Source organism: Metopolophium dirhodum, chromosome 2, assembly GCF_019925205.1.
Source record: "Metopolophium dirhodum isolate CAU chromosome 2, ASM1992520v1, whole genome shotgun sequence".
NCBI lineage: Eukaryota > Metazoa > Arthropoda > Insecta > Hemiptera > Aphididae > Metopolophium > Metopolophium dirhodum.
Window position 1 is genome coordinate 40,898,384 of NC_083561.1, and position 24,159 is coordinate 40,922,542.

Genomic DNA, 24,159 nt, shown 5'->3' on the forward strand with positions numbered 1-24,159 from the left:
AATTCATATAGTCGATACGCACACGTCTTTCCACCTCAGCAGTCTGCCACCCAGGCGAAACGGTGGAGAAATAGTATTATTGTTGTTTTACCAATAATAGAAACTACGATGATCGTGATATGGACCTCAAGCTTCGTTGAAAGCAGTCGTAGTCTCCGGAAAAGCCTCGTCTCGTTCTGGCCGTAAATAATAATATTATATTATAAACGACCGTGCCTCGTGCTCACAGACTTTTCGTATATTCGTCTACGATAGGAGGGGATGGGTAGGGAGCGTCTCACCTTTTCCGATCGTTTCCACCGCCGACATCTTTGTCCGAACTAAACGAGCTGTACCGGAACAGCCCTTTCTTGGGCGCGGTCCGACTTCCGCCACCGACTACGACTTCCTTCTCGCCGTTGTTTTCGTTGTCCTGTTGCCGTTCACCCAACCGTCGGCTATCGGTGAACGTCCTCTCCAGGTTGGCGATGTTTTGTTCGACATCCAACAGCATCTGCCGCTCGTCAGTCGATTCGGTCGGCGACTCTGGGCGCGAGCTGAACAACGACGGCGTCCGGTTCCGGCTGTCGTTCGTCGAGGAGTATTCGATGTCCAAATCGATGGTGATCTGTAAACAGACATAATAATATTACATAGGTAATTGTATCGAGTGACTTCCATACGCACAACCATAACGGTTGCGAGATAAGGCGAATGTCCGAGGATCGTAATTTATACGTTCATAACAAAACTGAGCGCAGGCAGTGTTCGTATTAGATAAGTATTTTTTATCTAAATAAAGATAATGGAACTCAAAATACGTATCTAGATAAAAGAAAAGATACAATTTTTTTTAAATGGGTTTTAAAGTTTGGTATATTTTAGTTACATTATTTATAAACCATAAACTTGGTTTGATAATCTATACAAATATTTAAAATGCGTTTGTACAATTTCGCGATTTTTATCAATAAAAAATGTATCTAGATGAATTTATTTAGATTAGTGAAAAAATTATCTAAGATGAATGTTTAGATACCTTGTAACTATTTATCTAGATAAGATAAAAGATGAACAAATAATTATCTAGATAATTCCGAACACTGAGTGCAGGGTCGCTGGTTTTCAACATGTATTTTACGAATGCATTTTATGATAAAATTAACACAAAAATTATACCTACGCAAGAAGTGTTTCTTAGTTTATTGAACAATGCACGTTTCAAAAAGTATGGTTTAAAATAATTATCATATTAGAAATAGTACATTTATCGGATTCATGAGAGAATCACCTGAAGTGATACTAGTTTGTGATGGGCAAACCAAGACTTGCAGACTCAAGGGGGGTTCACACTTACACCGTGTCGTGTCGTGTTGTATCTAGTTTTTATGATCGTGTGATCACATTTATCACGATCATCATCGTTTCGTGGGTTTTATACCAAAATACAATACCAACGATACCAAAATTATTATCAATTCCAGTAAATGTTATTATTTTTTCAGTTATCATTTTTCTGCACTTAATCTGTAACCACACGGCCAAAAGTTGAATATATTCAACTATGCGGTATCGTTTGGTTACTGTGGTATCGTGTGATCAAATTATGATAATATACTATATGGTAAACCTCAATAGAACCACGCGGTTCAGCCAATCAGAGAAAATTTTTCACACGACTCAACACGACACGGTGTAAGTGTGAACCCCCCTTCAGTCTTGGTCTTGGTATTGCAAATTTGCAAAGCCATTTATTGTCTTGGTCTTGCACTTTAAGTCTTGGTCTTGCTGCAAGACTCTTGCAATATTTAAAAAAAGATCTCTATTTATGCTATGAGTTTGTAGAGTTTGTTAATTGTTTATTATCTCTAAGGTATAACTATATTTTACAATATATATATATCATGTATAGAGAGAGAAAGAGTTTATGTATATATATATAATAAATATATAATTCAAAGTTCAAACATAAACAGTTATATGTCATTTTGCACTTATTTATAAATAATTATTATGTTAATACACTTTTTATAAATTGATTTTGTAATTTTCTACTCCCTCAGGTCACTAGTCAATTCAGATTTTGCAGCTATGTGATCTGTTTATATATATACTGTATCGCCCATATTGGTGACTGGTGTTATTATTATAATAATATTTGTATGTGCTCACGGCTCGCACATCAACGTTTGTGTCATATTCGGTATCTAAAAATTATTCCATTAAATTTCTGTATTGCTATTTGCTACAAAACCACTTTATACTGTTTATTATAGTGGTATCCATAGACATATATATTCTATTATAATATGTCTATGGTGGTACCCAATTATTTCTTATCTTGTTTTCAATAATTCAATAATTTGTTATTTCCTCAATTCCTGGAACGTGTTGTACAGTCCAATGCAATATTACAATTTTATTATATACCTAATAAATTATTTCATTTAACCTCAACTAAATGACGTGTTTTCTGAGAACATTTTCAAAAAAAAAATTACAATAAATATTGCAAGACTGAAAGACTCTTGCAGTGTGGGTCTTGTTTTGGTCTTGGTCTTGGTCTTGCAAAGCAATTCGTAGTCTTGGTCTTGGTCTTGCAGCAAGACCAAGACTGCAAGACCAAGATAATTTTGCCCATCACTAATACTAGTAGGTATACTATTTTAAGTACCTATAGGGCATAGGCTATAAGGAGATAACAGCCAATTTTACGCCGTAATGATCAGATTATTGTTAAAAAAAGTAATTTTAGATACGATAAAATGTTGTTGTAACTTGTAATAAGTTATTCATAAATAATAATGAATTAATGTCATTTTAAAATGATTAAATCATGGTTAAATACATATTATAAAGGTGGTACGGAATTCTGGATGAAATACACTTTTTTGATTATTTAAACTTTAATGAATATTTTGAGAATGATATTTTCATTTTCAGTACAATATGAATTATGCACGCGTGTCATAACAAAACAGACAAAAGTCAACAAATTAACAATTCAAAGGGTATGTATGATGTACTCAGAATTTATTTTAACTTTATTGGATTATAGGCGAAGTAATAATTTGTAACTCATCAGACCTTGATGTTTTTGAAATATTTTATATAACTGTTAAAAATAGCAATTTATATGGATATCGTCTTGAAACAAAATAGAAATGCTTTTATGTTAATAATTTCAAACATTGTTCTATATCTTTTTATACAATTTTATTAGCATTTGGGCTTTTACAAATACCAGTAACAACTTATTTACTATGCGCAAGTACTAGAATATAACTATTGATTTTTAAAATGCATTTGCTTTTTTAACTCACTTTAGTTCAACTAACTCATGAATATTCATTTGTTACAAAAAAAAAAAATAAAAAAATACTGGTTTTGCAAATATTCAACCTAAATGTTGTTCGGAAATTGTAATAAAAAAAAATTCTAAATTCATAAACGTGTTTAAAATTAAAAAAAAAAAAAGTACACTTACACGCCTATTATAATATTATTTGTTTCCAGTATATATAATATTATACCATCAGCTATAACATAAATCTTTATATAATATAATATTATTGTATTTTTTATAAGACGTAGGTGCCTACGCATATTTAAAATATGTTTTGATAAATAGTGATCCTATTCAATGTGTATGGTAATTTTAATTCTTATAAAATATTTTACCGTCACGATTCTCAAAATGGTAATAAATTGTACTTAGGATTTATGTCGTTAGCTTAGTGAATCAAACTGAAGGTATTTGTGGACTATTTATCATGTAGGTACCTATGGTACATGGTACAGGTGTGAAACTTTTGTAAATATCTTAATTTCGTGCATTTAAGAAAATATTAAGATACCTAGGTATTTTCTTTGTTGAGATAGCTAGATAGCTTCTTTCCATCTCAAGTCTTTGAAATTTTTTCAAGCGTCGTCTTTAACACTATAGTAATAGTTTCAAATCAAACACGAGCATAATCTTGAAGAACAATTTAATAAATATTAAATATCAATCTTTCTCAGTCGAGTTAACTTTTAAAGATTCACAAAACAAATAGTACGTGAGGAGCACCGCGAATAACAAAGTTTACGCACAGCTGGTATCGTATTATTTTGTTTTGTTTTGCGTCTTATAATACACGTTCAACATTTATAAAATCTCAATTATTCAAAACCGTGAAAATGTTATTCAAATTTCTACTTTTCAAAATATTTGAGAAGATTCCTGCGTATTTTTAAATTAATTTAATTATAGATACAAAAAGAGATTGTTACTATCATAACACTCATCAATAATTTTATTATTTCAAAAAAACGTCGTTATTATTATTCAGTCTAACTTAAATCAATCCCGTTACAACTTTAAGAACTTATTTCCATACTTTCCAACATTTGTTTAATAACTCAATATAAATATTTGTTGTTGTTTTTTTCTTTTTTATCTTACCTACGTGAATATTATTTTAAAATATAAATGTACGTAGATGGTGTTGCGACCTTTTATCAGCTGAAACTTAAATAGTTTTGCTTAATATGTTAAAAAAAAACAATTCAAAATAGGTAATGTCACTAATTGTTCTTCCCTCAAAATATTCACATGTAAATACTCTTTGTCACATTTGCTTATTATTCTAGTTAAGAATAGATTGTAAAATTCTTATAAAAATAAAAATATATATATTATATTATATAAAATATGTAAGTACCGAATTTTGGAGTACACTTTGAAACACATTCAAGTAAAACTAAAAACATAAAATATTTGTATTTAATATTTATCAGCATAATTGCGAAATCTTTTCTCGTGATATGTGTATTTCCATGGTTATCTATTTTTGTAGTTGCAGTAATTAATTATTTAATTTAATTAACATATCCAGTTAAGCTATCGCTAGTAAAATAGAGTCCCAAAAATTCAACTCTAATGCGTTAATATATAGTTACTGCTATTTAATGTTAACAATATGCAAACAGTGTACGCAGGAAGGATTTATGCCATTTATATTAAATATACCTAAAAGTTCAGATTTTTAGCAATTTTATTTTTATTTTTTTTCAATCATTCTAATACAAAGCTATTTCAGTTACAAGTTTGATTCACACTAGGTGTGTATGGAATATAATACACAAATGTTATTTTGCTTTTTTTATTTCATTTATTTTTTACATATAGTCTTGATCAGATTAGATCCTGAGTGAAACGATGATATATTATTGACTTGACAACAAAGATGAGTTTTTTTTCATATAATATACACGATCAGTAGTATAAGATATTTTTTCGGTTATTAACTTTGGAGGTGGTTTCTAGTAGCAAATTGAATTTAGTTGGTTCTTATAAGAGGTCAAAGTTAAAAACTTCCTATACTTTTCTTAATCTTTGGGAAAAACAAAAAAGAAAATTAGGTGAAAACTAAAATTTGTACGCAAAACTAGTTTTTGACCAAAATTGATTTTGTTTTTTTTTAAGGTAATCAAGGAAAACCCGTAATAACAGGTCTTATCTAAGATGCATGCAATGTTCACTAACTATATTTATATTAGCATTTTTTATACATTTCAAAATATTTTGACTCTTTTTGAACTATTTATAGATGTGAGATATTGTCTATGCATCTTAGTTTTTCTTATAAATAATTCTTCAACATCGTGAAAATTTCAAAACTATTTCGTGGTTAGAAATTCATAAACTTTCATTTTTACATCTAAGATTTGAAAATTGAGTATAATATGATTCTTCTAAAAGTTTATCTATCCATAACAATGAACAATAAAAAACATAGTTTACCAAAAAGTCACGTCCATTTTTAATGAATGTCAAATTTTTATTACATTTCACTTGTAAAATTATATTTCTTATTAAACGATTTTCTAATTTGTTGTAATTCCAAAACGAGTAGACCTAGAGCATAAATAATGTTCACAAAATTTTACCTGACCCAGAATATTATAGTCTTACGTATTTGATAACTTCTAAACATAAATTGGGTACCTACCTACCTCTTGAAATAGTTTTTAAACTAATTTAAGTGCTCTTTTGTCACCTTAAGTGCTTTTTTTGGGGTTGTATGGAACTGCAATAACCTAACGCTCATTATAATAAATAATGTTTTATAGTACACGTCTTATGAATTATAATATTATATCAACCTATTATGCTAGGCGAATGTAGACATTATATTATGTTTATATGTTTACATACAAATTAATGTTCAACCATTGCTGAACGATGAATATTATGTACGAGTTAGTCTTATTTTTGGTAGTGTTATTAATAGCCTCTTATATTTCTTCAAAAGTAAGAAAAATACACACTACACACTTAACGACCTTCTTTGTTTAAAATATTATATTATCAGTGATTTGTTTAAAATAATATTATTCATAATAATATTTTGTAACAGGCTAAATAGCATGAATTTTTTTAGAGATACCTAACTCTTTTTGAAACGAAATAAGTAAAACTTTGAAATTAAATGATATCGGACATCAAACCATTGAATAAAATAAAATGATTATATTGATTCCACATAAATATCTTTTTAAAATAATTTGTAAGCTCTCTTGATATAAAATAAAAACGTTGAATATTCATTTTATCCCTATCGCTTAGAAGGAAATAAATCATCTGGAAAAAAAGATAAAATATTCATAAGAGAACAATATTTAAGACACTCATATTTCCAAATTTCGATTTATTGCTGGTTAAATAAAATTGATTTTATCAATAAAATTCAGTGCAATTATTAATCATTTCTTATGTATCGGACTTACTTCTTTTGTTATTTATATTTTCGTAGATACGATTTACAAACACGATTTTAATAGTATTAACTTTGCTCTGAATCACAATCATTGAAAAAACTTAAATACATAAGTTGATTATATAGATACTTTGATGGTATTCCAACTAATTGGGACCGCGCGTTCGGAACTTTGAAAGTTCGGATATTGGGAATTTTTTTCAATATTATATAGGTAGGTACATTCATATTTCATATTGCATCATATTATATTGATGTACCTCCCAAAGCGGACACCACTCAATAGTCAATGTTTTCTTGAGAACCAACCACAAACTTTCTACATTATTTGAAGTCTCCGAATAGGAAACACCTCCGAATATAGCGGACAAGATCCGGCGACCTAGAGTGTCCGGTATTTAGAGTTTCACTGTATACAATATTTAATACGTGCATACATATCACGCAAAAACATACATAATATTATACGATATATTATTATTATTATTATTATTATTATTATTATTATTATTATTATTAACAATATTGAATCATTATACAAATAAATACATGATTGGGTGTATAAGAACTATACAATAGGGTTTTATTGACGTTCGGATACGTAAATTGCATTTGATATTTGTTCGGATAATAGAGGATTCGTATAATCAAGGTTCTACTGCAATACTAAAATACTAAACAGAATATCGTTCAGAACTGTTTTAAAATATATTGTATGACTATACATCACCTCCCTTAGCGATTCATATAATGAATGAAACACATCACGAACGACGAATATCCGTATTACCTATTGACTTTTATCAGAGCTGGGGTCACATTTGTTTTGTGTGGTTTTTTATTGGGGGGGATTCACATATTCTACTTTAAAGAAGTAATTTTTAAATGTCCCAGTTATTTAAATAGTGCATTCGTGAAACGGAAATTCTTAGTTGAGCTCGGTTGTTTTCAGATAAATAACAATAATAAAAAAATAGCGGCGTCTGGCTTATATAGAGGTGATTCAAATGAAAAATCCCTTTGGATAGCTGTTGTAAATTAATTTAAGTCCAAGATTTTAGCACCATTATATCACGTTTTCTCTTGTTTGTATGGATTATAAAAAAAAGAATAGGTTAACTGATATTATATTTATAACATAATATAAAAACTCAAATAATAAACGACTATTATTTCAAGAAAATATAAAGGTTTTTTTAGAAGAACCTAGGTTTCACCGTATGTATTTTTAACTTAATACAACTTTGATTAATACAACTTTGTTTTATACGAGTCAGATTAAGACAAAATAAGCGTTGTTTGTTGGTTTATCCTTAAAGGCAAATTGTATAAGTACTTCACTTCAAACAACGAAAATGTTTATCGAAGTAACCCATTTAAGTATTATTTTGGCGTTTTACAAAAGGTCCGATAATTCCGACATTTAGATTTTTGATTAGAACTTATATACTACATTATAATGAAAATAAATAAAAATAAAATTTATGAAAGAGAATTCTCTTATTATAATTGAAACGTTTGATGTATAATTCAATGTCCTAATTAAGATTTACAACAAAGACATGGTAAACAATAAGTTCTATACTTATCATAAATTGCTGTCTTTTTTTTTTTTTCAGGAATACTAATAAGCTTAAAACTTGCATATAGTTTGTTGAGTTAATGAATTTTTAAATCTGTATTTCGTAAACAAACGTAGACATAATTCCAAGAACAATGATAAATACGATAAAACATGAAAAATACAACCGAATGGTTTAAAGTTGTATTTTTTTATCGGCAGCCCAAGTCATGTATTAATTCGATATTGTTTTTAATTTCAACATATTTTGCTCATTAGAATCATCATACACAAAAATAATGAAGTGTACGAACAATGTTCTTTGTTATAATTACTTCCTCTTTTACTAAACTTCATTATTTTGCAGTGTAAATGTAGAATATTTCATATTATAGAGTGCTCAGCGTTACTACTTAAAAATAAAATTACTACAGGAGTCTCTTCTAAGTTCTACTGTTGTAACTTGCAAACAATTGTTAATTCAACTGATGTATCGTTCTGAAATATATCCTTTTCTCGGGAAAACATAAAATATACATTTAAAAGTTCATATGAGATTTTTATAAGTTTCGCTGTAGAGATGTTGAACTGAGGTTTGCCGCGTTCGCTTGCATATATTTACATATTTTTGGGTGGATTATAAAACTTGTAACAAATTAGATTCTTGTTGTATATTCCAATCCAAAACGATATATTTTTCAAACTGTTTTAGCATAATACCTTATAATATTTACATTGTTAATAAAATGGTTTAATAATTATGGTATGCACTATACAATAATATGTAGGTACCTACTATGACACTATATGTAATATGTAATATACTAATATGAGTAATATGTAATACTTATTTGATTACCTACTTGATAGTAGTGATTCTAAATATTTTTGGTAATTCTACGACAAACCGATGATTACAGTTTATATGCATTTTATCTATAACTAATTAATATTTACGAATTTCATTATTTCATAAAATTTGACTACAAAAAAAATTAATTAGGAAGATTAGTCATATTAATACATTAATCATTATGATTACCAATGTAATCATTATCCACGATTTATTTCACTAATTCATTTTTTCATAGTAAAATTTTATTATTTTCAACATCAATAGTACATCATATTAATCCTTAACTAATGGAAAATTTAACGAGTATGTATATTTAATTAAATGCAATAATATATTTTAGTTATAGATACAATTTATACAGGTAAATAATTATGTAAAGGTAAACTGTAATCATAGCACTGCTTGATCGTAATATGGAATTAAGGTAGGTAAGCATAGTAGTAATATAGTATCTGGTACTTGATTTTTTTTTTCAACAAATTGTATCCATCTATTTTATTATAGAAGGAAGGGGGTGTATTTTAATTCATGAGTTTTATTTTTATGTAACTACACAGTTTTGTAAAGACTATTTATACATTTCTTTAGTTATAACATTTTACTCATAAAAACAATAAATTATAATACATGTTACCACCAACTATTTTATAAATCATCATAATTAATGTCAGAAAAATTACTAGCTATTGAAACGACTAGATACCCTTTAATAGTTTAATCTTTACACCACACGTTTTAATAAGTTTTCATAGTTTCAATATAGTATGACTAAATATTTCAGCAAAAGTGTAAAACAATACGTGAACTATAAATTAAATATCTGACAAATAATGGTGCTTAAAATAAAATTAGAACATTTAAAAAAAAATAGTAAGGACAATTTGATGAATTATTTTTGAATTTAGACATATAATTGAAATATGTTTATGTAAATAAATACAACTTATTATAATTCAACATAATTATCAATTAAGTTGCAAATTCAAATTTATGTTTGAGGACAGTATCAGGATACAACTATTTAAGGCTATAATTTAATGTATAGTTATAAAAATATTATAAAAAAATATATACTTACCTAATATGTGTATATTATTTATTTATTATGTACGATTGACATCACACATGGCCAACAATAATATAGTTAAATTATTAGGTAGTATACTAGGTGTATTGGTATATAAATTATATGAGTTGTTATCAGATAAGAAGTAAATACAAAATCTATATTCAATGTGCATAATTCATATAGGTACAATGGTATATACTATTATGTTATAAGATCTGAAAAATAAAAATGTAAATCATAATAATAAACTTAGGTAGGTACTTGAGTTAGGACTATTAGAAGGACCCCTCGCTATAACCACTTAATATTCTACACTGACCCAAACAGATGAAACTGCATAGTACGAAACTGTTTATGTCACTATTCAGAACAACCCTCTGTTGACCTATGATGTACACCTTGTCTCATGCCACACCCTGCAGTTGTACCTCACGTACACGTGGTGATGTAAATACCTAGGTCTTTTGAAGATTAATTTAAATCGAAAACTAATAATTTATTTACAGTCCCTCAGGCCACAAGGGCCCTCTCCCTAAAAAAAAAACAACTCATATGAACTTTACGGAAAAACATGCATGTATAATGTTTTATTTACATACCGCAGTGTATATATTATTACGGAGGTGATTTAATTATACATTTATATCTATAAGTATATGTTGTAGTACAATTGTATAAAAATAGATAAATAAGCAAGTTAGTTTCAAATTGTGAACGTTATAATAATATTATGGTGCTATTTTAAATTCCAATGTGCATTAAATCTCTTGTAAGTTTTTGTATTTAAGAGTGTATTAATATTTATTATTTTATATTATCATACTCGATGAAATAGTTTCATAGTTATAATTAAATACTTCCGCAAGAAGCCTGAATCGGAGGAAAAGTATGTAAATGTCAATTTTACCTCTAAAATTAAGTATTTAAAATTGTAACAGGATACAATGACTGTTAACCTACTGGAATACTGTTCAATAGCAAATAATAGGTATACAGGGATATTAGTGCTACAAGTATGGGGTAGCACTGTGCGTTCATATTCAATTTAAGATTTAAATTTTAAAAAAAAATTACGGCTATTAAAAATAAAAAATGTGATTTTAATTAAATATAAGCAATTAAATGCTAATTTTAGAAATTTTATATTAATTATTACTAATGAATAATCTAGACTTAATAATATATTTTTTTTTTTTCAAATAACCGATGTTTTGCATTATTATGTAATTATTTATTTATTCCGTATTCTTGACAATGTTTGGCCGAATACTTCTGTTTAACATGATTTAGTTTTATACTATGTGGGCTATTTGTGTTATTAGAGTAAAACTAATAAAAAAATTAATTATTCTAATGGTATCTATTATACATTCTGTTTAAGAAATGTTGGCATACATCAACGGAATATTTATTTCATTAAGTCCAACTTTGAAAAACGTTTAGATGTATACCAGCAAGGCCGTATCTGGGGGGGGGGTCCAGGGTGTCTGGACCCCCCCCCCCCCCCCGAAATTTCTTCAATATTTTACAAATGTTTAAAATAATTATTTATTTTTAATACCAACATAAAAATATTTTCAGTCAAAAATGACTTAAGCTCCAATTAATCATTGACTGTTTTTAGTTTTATATCATAATATCATATGAAAATATTATAGCGTCTAATAATAATAATCACAGACTTCTATACCAACGCGCGTATTCCATAGAAATCTGACGTCTATGCTAATAATAGATTGTTTATTATCGATGGACAACGACCGCTGTAGATGCCGGTCGGGGGTCAGCGACGATTAACAACAACAATATTAGATCTGTGTAAATTATAAATTATATTACTATTTATTATACCATTTTGTCGTCTGCACGTTTGTGACAAACACGTCGAATCGTTTTCTAAATTTATCACAATAAGTAAACTAGAAAACAAAAATGTACTGTCAAATTATTTTTCTAAACTTCCAAAGGTACGTTATATTATTTCATGTGTTATGTATATTAATAATTTAATTACCAAAATGTTAATTCATAAACTTTATTTTAGACTGATAATGTTCCTATTCTTCTACCACAAATAGACACGCCAGAGCCATCATGTAGTCATTCAACCACATATTTGCAAACAACCGAAAATAATATATTAAATTCGGACGCTGAGCAAATAGTTGAAGTCGTTGAAGACAACGATATTGGCTACTGTTTTGGTAAAAATGTATGTGATGAAATACAATTTAAATTATTAACTGATCATTGGTCACCAGATGAAAATTACAAATTTCCAATAACTACAAATCTAAAAAAAAATTTAAAGTTTCAATTAGGATGGATTAAGCGTTTTCCTTGGGTTGTTTATTCGAGAATTGATGAACAAGGTGCAGTTTGTAAATATTGTGCGATATTTGGTCGCGAATTTGGTGGCAAAGGCAGTCACCAGAAACTTAATACATTAGTTGTTTATATTTTAATAAAAGAAGATTAAATCTTTTTCTGTCTTATTTTTAACCAAATATCAAAAGTCAAAATCTAAATTCAATAAAATTACAATATACATGTGTTTTAATATTGTATTTTGGTTATAAACTTGAATTTAATTAAAAATATACTTCTATCAAATCAGCAATATTTTTAAGTATAATATGGGAATTAGATTTCATACTTTGCCGACAACTTTATTAACTTAATATTCAGATACGAAATATGTATATGACAATATGACATAGTGTGTACTTAGATTCTGGATTTAGAGCTAAGACTAAAGTAGTGGTCTATTCACACATTTCGTTTTTTTTTTAGTTATACATTTTTCAATGCCCCTCCCATTTAAGGTTTTCTTTTCATTAAAAATAAATAATTACAAATCAATCTGTGTATACTAAAAAAAAATAGAATAGGTAAGTTATTTTGATAACACAAATAAAGCGACACGAGAAATAACCTACGTCAGACTGATATTACAATATTTTGTGCATCGAAGAAGTGAGTCTTGTTAATCTGTTTGCGGGCCTATAGGCCCAGAGCCCATTGTTCATAGTGCCTACCCGACTTTCCATTTATAATTATTACGTATCCTGGGATATATTTTTTGTATAATGTATAATTTGCATTTTATATCAAAACTATCTTGTGTGTGAATAGACCAAATAATGGACATTAATTCAATACTAAATTATTAAAGGCAATAAACACATTAGTTATCTATAACTTTACTAGAGTAGGTATTAACAAATTTCCATAGTGCAAATTTTTGCAGGATTTGGGTAAGGTCATAAATAATAAAAAAAATTAACACCTAACATGTCCACTACCCTAGATAAATTAATAAAAATTAAATGAACATTGAACATACTTTACATTATCTACTCCTAGCCTAATTAGGGCTTGGATGTTGTTACATTAATTAAAAATTAAAAGTTATTAAAGACTAAAGGTTATGGCTAGACTTAGGGACTTAGAAGCTTTAAACACAAACATATACGCATACAAATATAAGAAAATATGTATACACTAGAACAGTAGAACAAGACAATTTTGACAGTATTTATTGAAAAATGTATTTAATAATTATTAATGTATTATCAATTTTTCCTTTTTTAAATAACTGTACCTATTGCTCCGATGCTTTTGAACAAAAAAAAAAATTATAGACCGGTAGGAGAGATTAACATCTGTGACATGGAGCACATGCCATCATCACATGAAAGTCGCACAATATTTACACAACATTAGTAAAATACATCACATTTGTGTAAGCAATTTAAACTACATTTTTATGAAATTTTTTTGCTCTAATAAGTAGAAACATTATAATATGCAAAATAAAGTTTAATATTATTATACATTTTATAATGTACATTGTACACATTTAAAATTAATTATAACAACATCAAAGTCCCAATCATAACATCAAACATAAATATGAAGTATTTTAAATATGTCAATTGCATCAGTAAAAAATCATAGTAATATATTCTGAGTGGTGAATAAGGTTAAGTTTTAGACCGGGATTGAACATTTTTTAGAAGCATTTTCCGACTGGATTTAGAGCATTTTTAAAACTTTTAATTTAATATTTATAAATGTACAGATTTGAAATGTGTACAATTTTGATAAGTAAGGATCAACATTCACTGATATAAAGACAAATAATTGTTGAACCATTTAATAAATATTAGTATATTAAAATTACCGAGGAATCAAGATATTATGCAGAGTAAAATAAATTTAAAATCAAATTCATGATTTCCGAAAGACCATTTTAAAACTCAATTTAGTATTAATAAATGTGAATATATTTGAAATGTGTACAATTTTGATACGGAAGGATCAATATTCACTAATAAAATGATACATTATTGTTGTAATTTAGTAAATATTATTATTCAGAAGTTAAAGGAGCACACAACACAAATAAAAAAATTCTTTAAATTTTTTTTAAATGTTAAATTATTGTAGTTATGGTTATATGAAATGATTTTGTGAAGATACAATGTAAAAAAAAAATATTACTTTAAGAGATAAGAAAGTCAGCAGTTAAAAAGCCCTATAAAAACATACTTCATACCTAATTTAAACTTAGTGAACATTGTTCGTACAAGAGGTGCAATTGAATAATAAATTATATGTATATTTACTATTTTGCTATATTTATTACATTATTAAATGAGACTAATGTTTAAACAAATTACTTAATAAATAGGTATTTTAAAGTATTCATATGCTCAAAATGATTAAAAATAGTTGGTTTTGTGCAAATAACCTTGTAAAATAAACTACAGTCTACAAGTCTTTAAAAACTTATATCAATATAGGTACCAACTAGTTGTTCAAAACACTCGCAATTCTTTTATTTGCAACAAGTTATATACTCTCAATACAATATGATTATGAGTGTCATTTTAGACTTGCAGAATTTTGGTCCATGCCAGAGGTTTAAATGAGTTCAATCGACCTCTACACTGTATTGATTTCTATATTTATTACACTATTAAATGCGACCAATGTTTAAACAAATTAGTAGAAAATAATTATAACTTATAAGGCATTCATAAGTCCTCAAAATAGTTGCTTTTGTATGAATAACTTTGTAAAATATTACTGCATTAAAGTTTTAAAGTCAAAAAGTTATAAATTCTATAATTTTATTAACACAAACCAACAAAAACCCATACATGCAAATATTTACTAAGTAAATTATTTAATTCTATGAAATGATTACTCGTGAGTCAAAATAATGTTAAATACATTTAACAAAATAGCAAATCTAGATAAGTATCTAAAATATTCTGTTTTGTTCCACTTTTCATTACAGTATCAATATGGAGAACATAATTTAATAAAAAAAATTATGTCACATTTAAAAATTTAGGAAATTAAGAATACACATCGAGATACACATAGAATTGTGATTAAAAAGCTAATTTGAAATTTGAAATCCTATTTAGGTACAAATGAACAATGACTTTTAGATAAATTGAAGAATAATTTTATTGAGAATAATGACGACTATGGACGACTAATGTCTAATTCAAAATGGTTCAACATGTCTAAATGTCAATAATTTAAAAAATGTTTTAATTCTTCATAAATGATTACTCATGACTCATGAGTCACGAATCAGGAATTAAAGTAAATATATTAGCAAATCTAGATATTTAGGTGCTGAAATATGCTGAATTGTTCCACTTTACATTAAAGTAAAAATATATCATCAGACATCACAATGACACAATATGATTAATAATGACAATATTTAATGGAGAATATAGTTAAATAAAAAAAATAATGTCACGTTTGAAATCTTAGGAACAATGACTTTTAGAGAAATAAAAAATTGCTTTCAATTTTCATAATAATTTACCATACATAATAATAAACTTTTTTCGTAAACTGTTTGAAGAAAATAGACCATATCTAATAACAGTTATAATTTAAATCAATGGGCTGAATAAAAATTAAATAAACAATGAATACACATTGAATTATTGATGAAAAAGCTATTTTGAAATTTGAAATCCTAGATAGGTACAATTGTACAAATGAACAACAACTTTTAGAGAAATTGAAGAATATTTGAGAATAATGACAACTATGAAATTTCAAAAATATCTTATTCAAAATGGTTCATCTCGTCTATATTTCAAGAACTTTAAAAATGTTTTAATTCTTTAGAAATTATTACTCATGAGTCATGAGTCACGAGTCAGGAATTAAAGTAAAATTATGGTGAATACATTAGAGAATCTAGAATCTAGATACTTGTAAATAAATGAAAATTACACATTGAATTGTGATGAAAATACTAATTTCAAATTTGAAATCTTAGATAGGTACAAAATGTACAATGACTTGCAATTGAAGAATATGAATCGTCTCCAATAAAATTAATAAGTAGGTAATAAATAATAATAATATATTAACATAAGTATGTATAATAATTAATAAGTAGATCTTAGTGGCCATTAAAAATCTCACAAGGTATAATCTACATTTCAAGAATTTAAGAAAAATGTTAATACTTTAGATTTAAAATTTACATTTCATAAGATTAATAGTTGAAGTTTAAAGAATTATTGGTCTCAAAACATCCAATAAATATTAGGGTTAAATCAATCTCTTATCTAGTGGTATAAAAATGTGTATTGTATAATGTAAAGGTAATCAATAAATGTATTAACATTACCACTCAGAATATAAAACTGGATTAAGCATTCTATATTCACATACTAACTACCGATATAATTAAATATGATTATTGTATTTAGTGGCATATTTTATTATTTAGCCCTTTTTTCGGCCAGAACGTAAAAGATTTATAGTAGGTACTGTAAGAATTACAGGTCATGAATGAAAGAAATGTTTCACTCAGAAAAAAAACAAAAATACAATAATAGGTACATACTATTAAGTCTTCGATATGTATCATGCGTTAGTACAATGTTATACTATCATAATTAAATATGACATTGAAGGCATTAACAAATTGATAAATAATTAAACTATACATAACATTCTCAAATTTTAAATAATGATGGTAATGAATAAAAATATAATTTTTCTATGAGATATAAAGTACCTTTTAAGTCTTAGTGCAAATAGTTAAATATACCAAATTATGTATCGAAATTACATCTTCTGATGTCAATTTAAAATGAATGCAAACATTTCCAAACGATAAGAACTAGTTAACAAAAATTCAAACGCACTAACTACCATGACTTATAAAAACAACTTAATTGAAATAATGAATTAATTAGATATTATGTATTTTAATATAATTTAACTTTTAACTTTTAAGCACGGTCTTAGATTATAATCTTTTTAAGTTTAAACTGTCATATACAAATTATGAAGTATGAAGTGACAAGCGTTATCAATTATCAGGTAACACAGTGTAAAATAGTAAAACCTTGAAAGCTTAAAAAAAAAATTATTTTTAAATTCCTTATACTTCCCGAGATATTAACTGGTTCACGATAAAAAAATCACCCTGTATAGTGGAAAAATTCAAAGTATCAAATAAAATGTTCAGTATTAAAAATTTAAAAAAATATATATATATTATATTATTTTACTATCTGTATCACCCGACTTCGCCCGGGAAAAAATGAACACACCTAACCACCAAACAGTAACAATTAAGTTGGAAATAATAGTTTACTCGGAAGAGAATTTGAAACAACTTTATAAAAAAATCGTTAAATTATTTAAACGACACGGTAAAAACCATAATCTTTAAATACAACACGACCCCTCTCCCCTCCCTGACAAAAAAATTAAAAATCGGGCGACGTGGTGACATTCATTTAAATATTTGGAATAACTCTGCGAAAAACATGGGAAAAAATTCAATAGTGTCGTCAGAAAATTGGTACATAAAACAGGCCTGTTCTTTTATATATATATATAAGGATATAATGATAACTTAAGTTGGTTACACGGAAATAATCAACTAAAAATAACCTTCAATACATGAACTACATTACCTATTGTATAGGTACCAAAAATTACATAGGTATATAGTATATTATACAAGATGTTCCACGAGGATTTACCCATTGCGATTTCTCCTGAGATAATATATCATAAATCTGTTTATGTTATTAGACTCATAAAGATAATATAACTAAACGTATTTTATTTTTTAATTTAATAACATTTTTTGCTAAAAAAATTTTAAAAAGTTTTTTTTTTGAAACCGTTGAAGATAGCCATTTTATAGAGTTTATATTTTTGTGAAAACTGACTTTTCAACATTTTATTTTAATTAATCTCTGATTTTTAATATTTTTTTTAGTTTATAGGTAAAACAGCAAAATACCGGTCGAGTCCCCTCTACGGATAATGGGGATATCCTCACGGGACACTCTGTATGTATTCGGTATATTAATTAATCCTTATAAGGTTCATATGGAAATACCGTAAAATAAAGAGCAACGAATGTTTAAATAAAGAGTGAAAATAAAATTTATATAAATTCCTATTGTTTTTTTTTTACTTTTGGAAATATATAATTAATATATTATGATAATATTACGCATACACAACAATGCATATTGACGAATGTTACATCTTACCAACAGTCTTACAGCTTGTTACTTGGTATAGAACCTAAGGCATAGATTGTATGTTATAAACTTTAATGTTCTGTATTAATATTATATAATACCTATAATAATTAATAAGAGGGTTCAAAATTATTCTATCTAAATTATGAATTACTTTCCATATTATAGTAGGTATTACATAATATTATAGTTGATAAAATAAAGTTTGATATTTTTTTTTAAAAGTAATAATTATTTAAAATAACATCATAATAATATACAATGATTTTGGAAATTTTTTTTCTGAAGCGATGTATACTCAGTAGGACTGCAGAGAGTATCTAATAATGATTATAATGATAATAATAATATAGATTAAGCCGAACTGTTTCCATATTTCAGGATTTTGATTAATTATACATATACGATGAATTGAATTTAAATTGGAAATTGTGTGTCATATTATTTATACTGTTTCATTAACAAAAAGTTTGATTGATTTTAGTTCATCATAATACTTTGAATTTAAAAAAAAAAATTCACAAAATAAATAATTACAATATAATATTATAATTATTACGGGCTTTCCGCACAAATCAAACAATACTGGTTTCATTGCAGTCACTACAATAAACATTTGTAAAATAAACATAATGATTTGTGAGCGTATTGTACTATTGTTATTACTTGATTTAGTATATAAGCACCGAGTGGTGGATCCATTTTCACTTTTTTAGTTTTATGGACTAAAATTAGGAATATTTATCATATTCCTCCAAATATTAAAATAAATAATTCAAAGGTAATTTTTTTTTTTACTTAAATTTAATAATATAATATAACTTGAAATATATTTATTATATTCTGAATTCTATCCTTATCGGAGGAAAATGGTCAAGATTTATTTTTATTTTATCTCGGGGGAAAATGCCACGTCTCGTTTTTTGAGGAAAATGTGGGATTCGGGACCAAAGTGTTTTGGTGAAAATATGCACATTTTTTCGACGAAATCGTTCGAAGAATCTCTTGAAAACTAACGTAGAGGTAGGATGGGCACCAGCCGTGATATCCACAGCCCATATACATACTTATTTATGTACAAAAGTACAAAACGCGTTGTTGTACGAACTATGAACTGTGCGATTCGTTTGTATTTGCCGCGACACGAGCTTGACTGCGCGCACTGAGTGCCACTGACACTTGTCGTCCGTATGAGTACCTACCACCTGCGTATATATTGTTCCGGTGAAAAACAAAATAAGTACTCTTAACAACTTATCTGCTAACGAGATGATATGTATCGTGCTCGTATTCACGTCATACAAACCCGTACAGGGGTCGGCGGCGGCCATGAGCAGGATATGTGTTGATGTATGCGAAATATTAACGAGACTACACCTAGCTTATGTGTCGGGCGATTTGTTTAACGTGGAACACTCGTTGTTCAAAAAGTACTATTGTTTTTGAATATGTGTTGTCGTTCGAAAAAGTTAAAAACTTCAAAAATCACTATTATTGTTTATTTTTTAAATGGTATAAACAAATACTGTCAAACTGCCACTTTCTTGCTTTTTCCAATGACCTTAAATTACTCCAAAAAATATCATCAATAAATGACTGTCACTTATTCTAGTCTAGTTGGGACAATCTGGTCTTCTACTTAAATTCACTAGGTCTCAGCCTCAATGTGGAGAAGTGCCAAACAATGACGTTTACCAGATGTCGATCTTTCATTCCATTCCAATACACCATTAATGATTCTCCCCTTGTTTCTGTGTTGAGTGTGAAAGACCAGGTATTCTCTACAGTATACACCCCTACACTTGATTTTCACAAACACATTGAATCATCATCTTGCAGGGCTCTCTAAGTACTGGGATTTATTAAGAGAATAGCGTCTGAATTTAAGCTTGAGTCATCAATAAAACTATTATATTGCTCTCAAGTTCGGTCTATTGTTGAATGGATCAGTACTGTGGGACCCTCATACAACCTCAAACTCTCTCATGCTAGAGCGCGTCCAAAGACTTTTCCTATCTTTCGCTTCATATATACTAAAGATAGATCATGCCCCACATGACTATTTCCCTGTACTTATCGAACTTAAGCTTTCGTCACTGGCTGATAGAAGAGCAGCTGCTAATTTATCGTTTCTAAACAAACTCTTGGACGGTTCTATAGATGCCCCCATTCTGCTTTCCAATATCAACTTTAGGGTACCACATAATTTCCTTCGTCACTTTACTCCTTTCCTGGTGCTGAATTGCACCACAAATTACGGTAGGTTAGGTTAAAACCCGATCTATTGCATAATGGCCTATATATATATTACTGTTATATTATATCTTTATCTTTATATTAATGTAATATTTTCTAATGAATTAGGCTCTGCCCGTTATGTATAATAATAAATAAATAAAAATATTGAGTATAAATTAATTTAAATCGTGTAACATTTTTTTTCAAAAACATTTATACTTTTCGAAATGATGAGTGTTTGGCGATAAAAAGAGAATCACCCAGCATATATTATGTATATAAATAAGTATTCCCACTAGCGGGTAGGGATATTGGCCGGCGGCGAGCTCTGCAGACGTACTCGATTTCCGAGTGATTTTCGTCCCGATGGTGGACGAGTTTGAAACGGCGCGGGCGTTTTGTATAATATTGATAATATTATGTCGATGCGTACGCCACTCGATTCACGTGATAGATACTACTACGGTCGTCGTAATGCAAACGCCACCCGACGTCAAAACGATAATCCTCGTACTGGGGTTTTTTTTTCGAACTAATTAATTGCAAATTCCGGGCGTTGGTTTTTCGACGAGCAGTCATCGGATTCAATAATAATATATTATACGAGCATACGCGGTAGGTACACGGGCGCCGATCAAAAAAAAAAAAAAAAACTGGATTGTAGGTTCTCCGTGTGTGATTATACAGGCGGAATAATCTTATCGAACCTTTTTTTTTTGTGTAGGTATACATAATATATAGTACGTATTACCACGAGTGGTTAAGTGCATAATATAATATATTATAATATGTGAATGTGTATATGGTGCACGCACACGTAGTTCGACATTTTTTATATCGATTTATAGGTACACCTAAGTATATATATATTTTCTGATTGTTATTTATACGATCAGTGCTATTCATGTGGCACAATAAATGAGTGAATTTGATGTAGAGTATAAAAATCTGATTTTTTTTTATCATATTATGGTGTTGACCATTTGGCGATAGAAACTACTACCTACAGGCTACAATTAGACAGAGTTTAACGTTTATAAAATTCACGGATAAATTTTTCAGAATCATCAGTTCCATTTATTTTTTAAATCGTCCTTCAGCAAGTAAGCCGATATGCTTTTAATAGGTTTTCGTGAAGGGTCGCAGAAACCTAATGGGTATTTATTTGTTTTATCTATTCCTCTCTTCTAATAAGTACACACTTTATTATTATGAAAAAATTAAATAGGTATCTAAAACATATTGTATTATATTATGTCAAAAACACAACTTTCGATATTATAATAAATTATAAATGTTGAATACCTACCAAATATTTGGTGTCGTTTTAAAAATATCTGACAAACAATGATAGGGTAATATGAATTGGTTTTAATTATATTTTATTTGCAGATGAATAACTATATTATATTATAACCGGGAAAACTACAGCTATAAGATAATCGTTTATGACTCAAAGAATCATTTTTATTATAATATGTAGTAGAAAAACGTTTTCCTCATAACTCTTTTATTAATATACGAATCATTGAATGTGGGTGATTGAGTTATTGCTTTGACAAATGATATAGATGATGTGACGCACATATTGCGTTTATTGATCATCCTGACGAGACCTGAACAAATCATGACGTCATGTTCAAATATTAAATATCGCGCACGAATTAGTGTATTTACGTCTAAATATAATATGTGTGTGTACATATTGGTTCATCACGTATTTCATGATTTACCAAATTTGAATAAATAATAATCTATAATATTATGCATAAGCCATAGATAAGCTGCAGTCGATTGCGGAGAACGCAATACCTATAATTAGTTTAACGCTATTTGAAACAAACATAGTGCTATATGGTCGTGAATATAATACGATATTATAATATGGTAAAGGATAACGGTTCGTAAGTAAAATTATACTATAGGTACCTACTTTGTGCTCTCAAACACGGTTCGATACATCAACTGTTAAATATTATAGTATAATAAACGAACAATAAACATAATAATTAATAGTAATTACAAAGAAATTATCCATCTTCTCAGATAACAAAAAAATACTAACCTTCCAAAACAAAGCACTCTGAATAATCACAGATGCCCCATTTTGGCTCATAAGAAATATTAAAAAACTGCACAAAGACTGCATAAAATTTCTACCTAAAAATGTCCAGCGTTGTTAAGGAACGATTCCTGGAAATGATTCCTTTGTAGAGGAACGAATGAAAGAATAGATTCCATTATTTTTTAAAGGAATAGGAACGTGAATCAATTCCTTATTTTTAGGAATAGGAACGTAAATATTATAATTCTTTTGTTCTTCTCGGAAAAGTTAAAAAAAACATTTGGGGAGAAAAATGTTGTTTACTTATCGTGTTTTTAATCTATAAGAAAAATAATAGACGAGACTTCCAATTTTTTATTCACATATGACTTGGTTTTTTGATTACTGATAAGTGATTATGATAATAACTGATAACTCATGAACCATGAGGAACTAGGAATTGAACGAGAAAGTTCCTTTTAACATCATGTGAACGAGGAACTGAACGAATTCCTGCTTATACTAAAGGAACGAGGAATTAAACGGATTCCTATTTAAAAGGAACGTTAAAAACACTGAAAATGTCCATAGTTCATGGATGCTCAGTTTAACAGGTTCAATGTACTACAACTTACATGCACAACCACCTCAACGCTGATTAAAACGGGGTCGTCCTCGTGACTTTTTTAATTAACTATACGATTGCTCAGATAAAACGTCAACGTCAATATTCTATTATGCTAACATCCACGCCATTCTTCTCTATTTATTTTAATTATATATTTTATTTATTTATTTTTGTTCATTTCTTATATATTTTTATATTATTATACATAATTATTGTTATTATTATTATTAAAATTTTATTGTGTCAACATTTAACGGGGCTAATTATATAACTTATATCATGTTAAAATAGTCAAAACTTAATAATCTATATATATATAAATACCCTAGAGTCTAGACTGTAGGGCCTAGACTATAGGAGCATCTTACTGTTAATAATAAAAATAAAAAAACTTTAAGTATTTAATTTCAATATTAATACTTTTGTCAACTTTATGGATTTTGTGCATTAAAATATACG

The 24,159-nt window shown here is 27.9% G+C and overlaps 1 protein-coding gene across 2 annotated transcripts in view; it reads right to left on the reverse strand.

The window, feature by feature from the left end:
• The window catches only part of LOC132939222 (otoferlin-like), a 160,227-nt gene that overhangs the window by 36,202 nt on the left and 99,866 nt on the right, over positions 1 to 24,159 (reverse strand). For both annotated transcript variants that reach the window (XM_061006290.1, XM_061006291.1), the window contains exon 4: positions 282 to 607. In XM_061006290.1, coding sequence (XP_060862273.1) covers positions 282 to 607 — 326 coding nt within the window. The remainder of the gene's footprint in view (positions 1 to 281; positions 608 to 24,159) is intronic.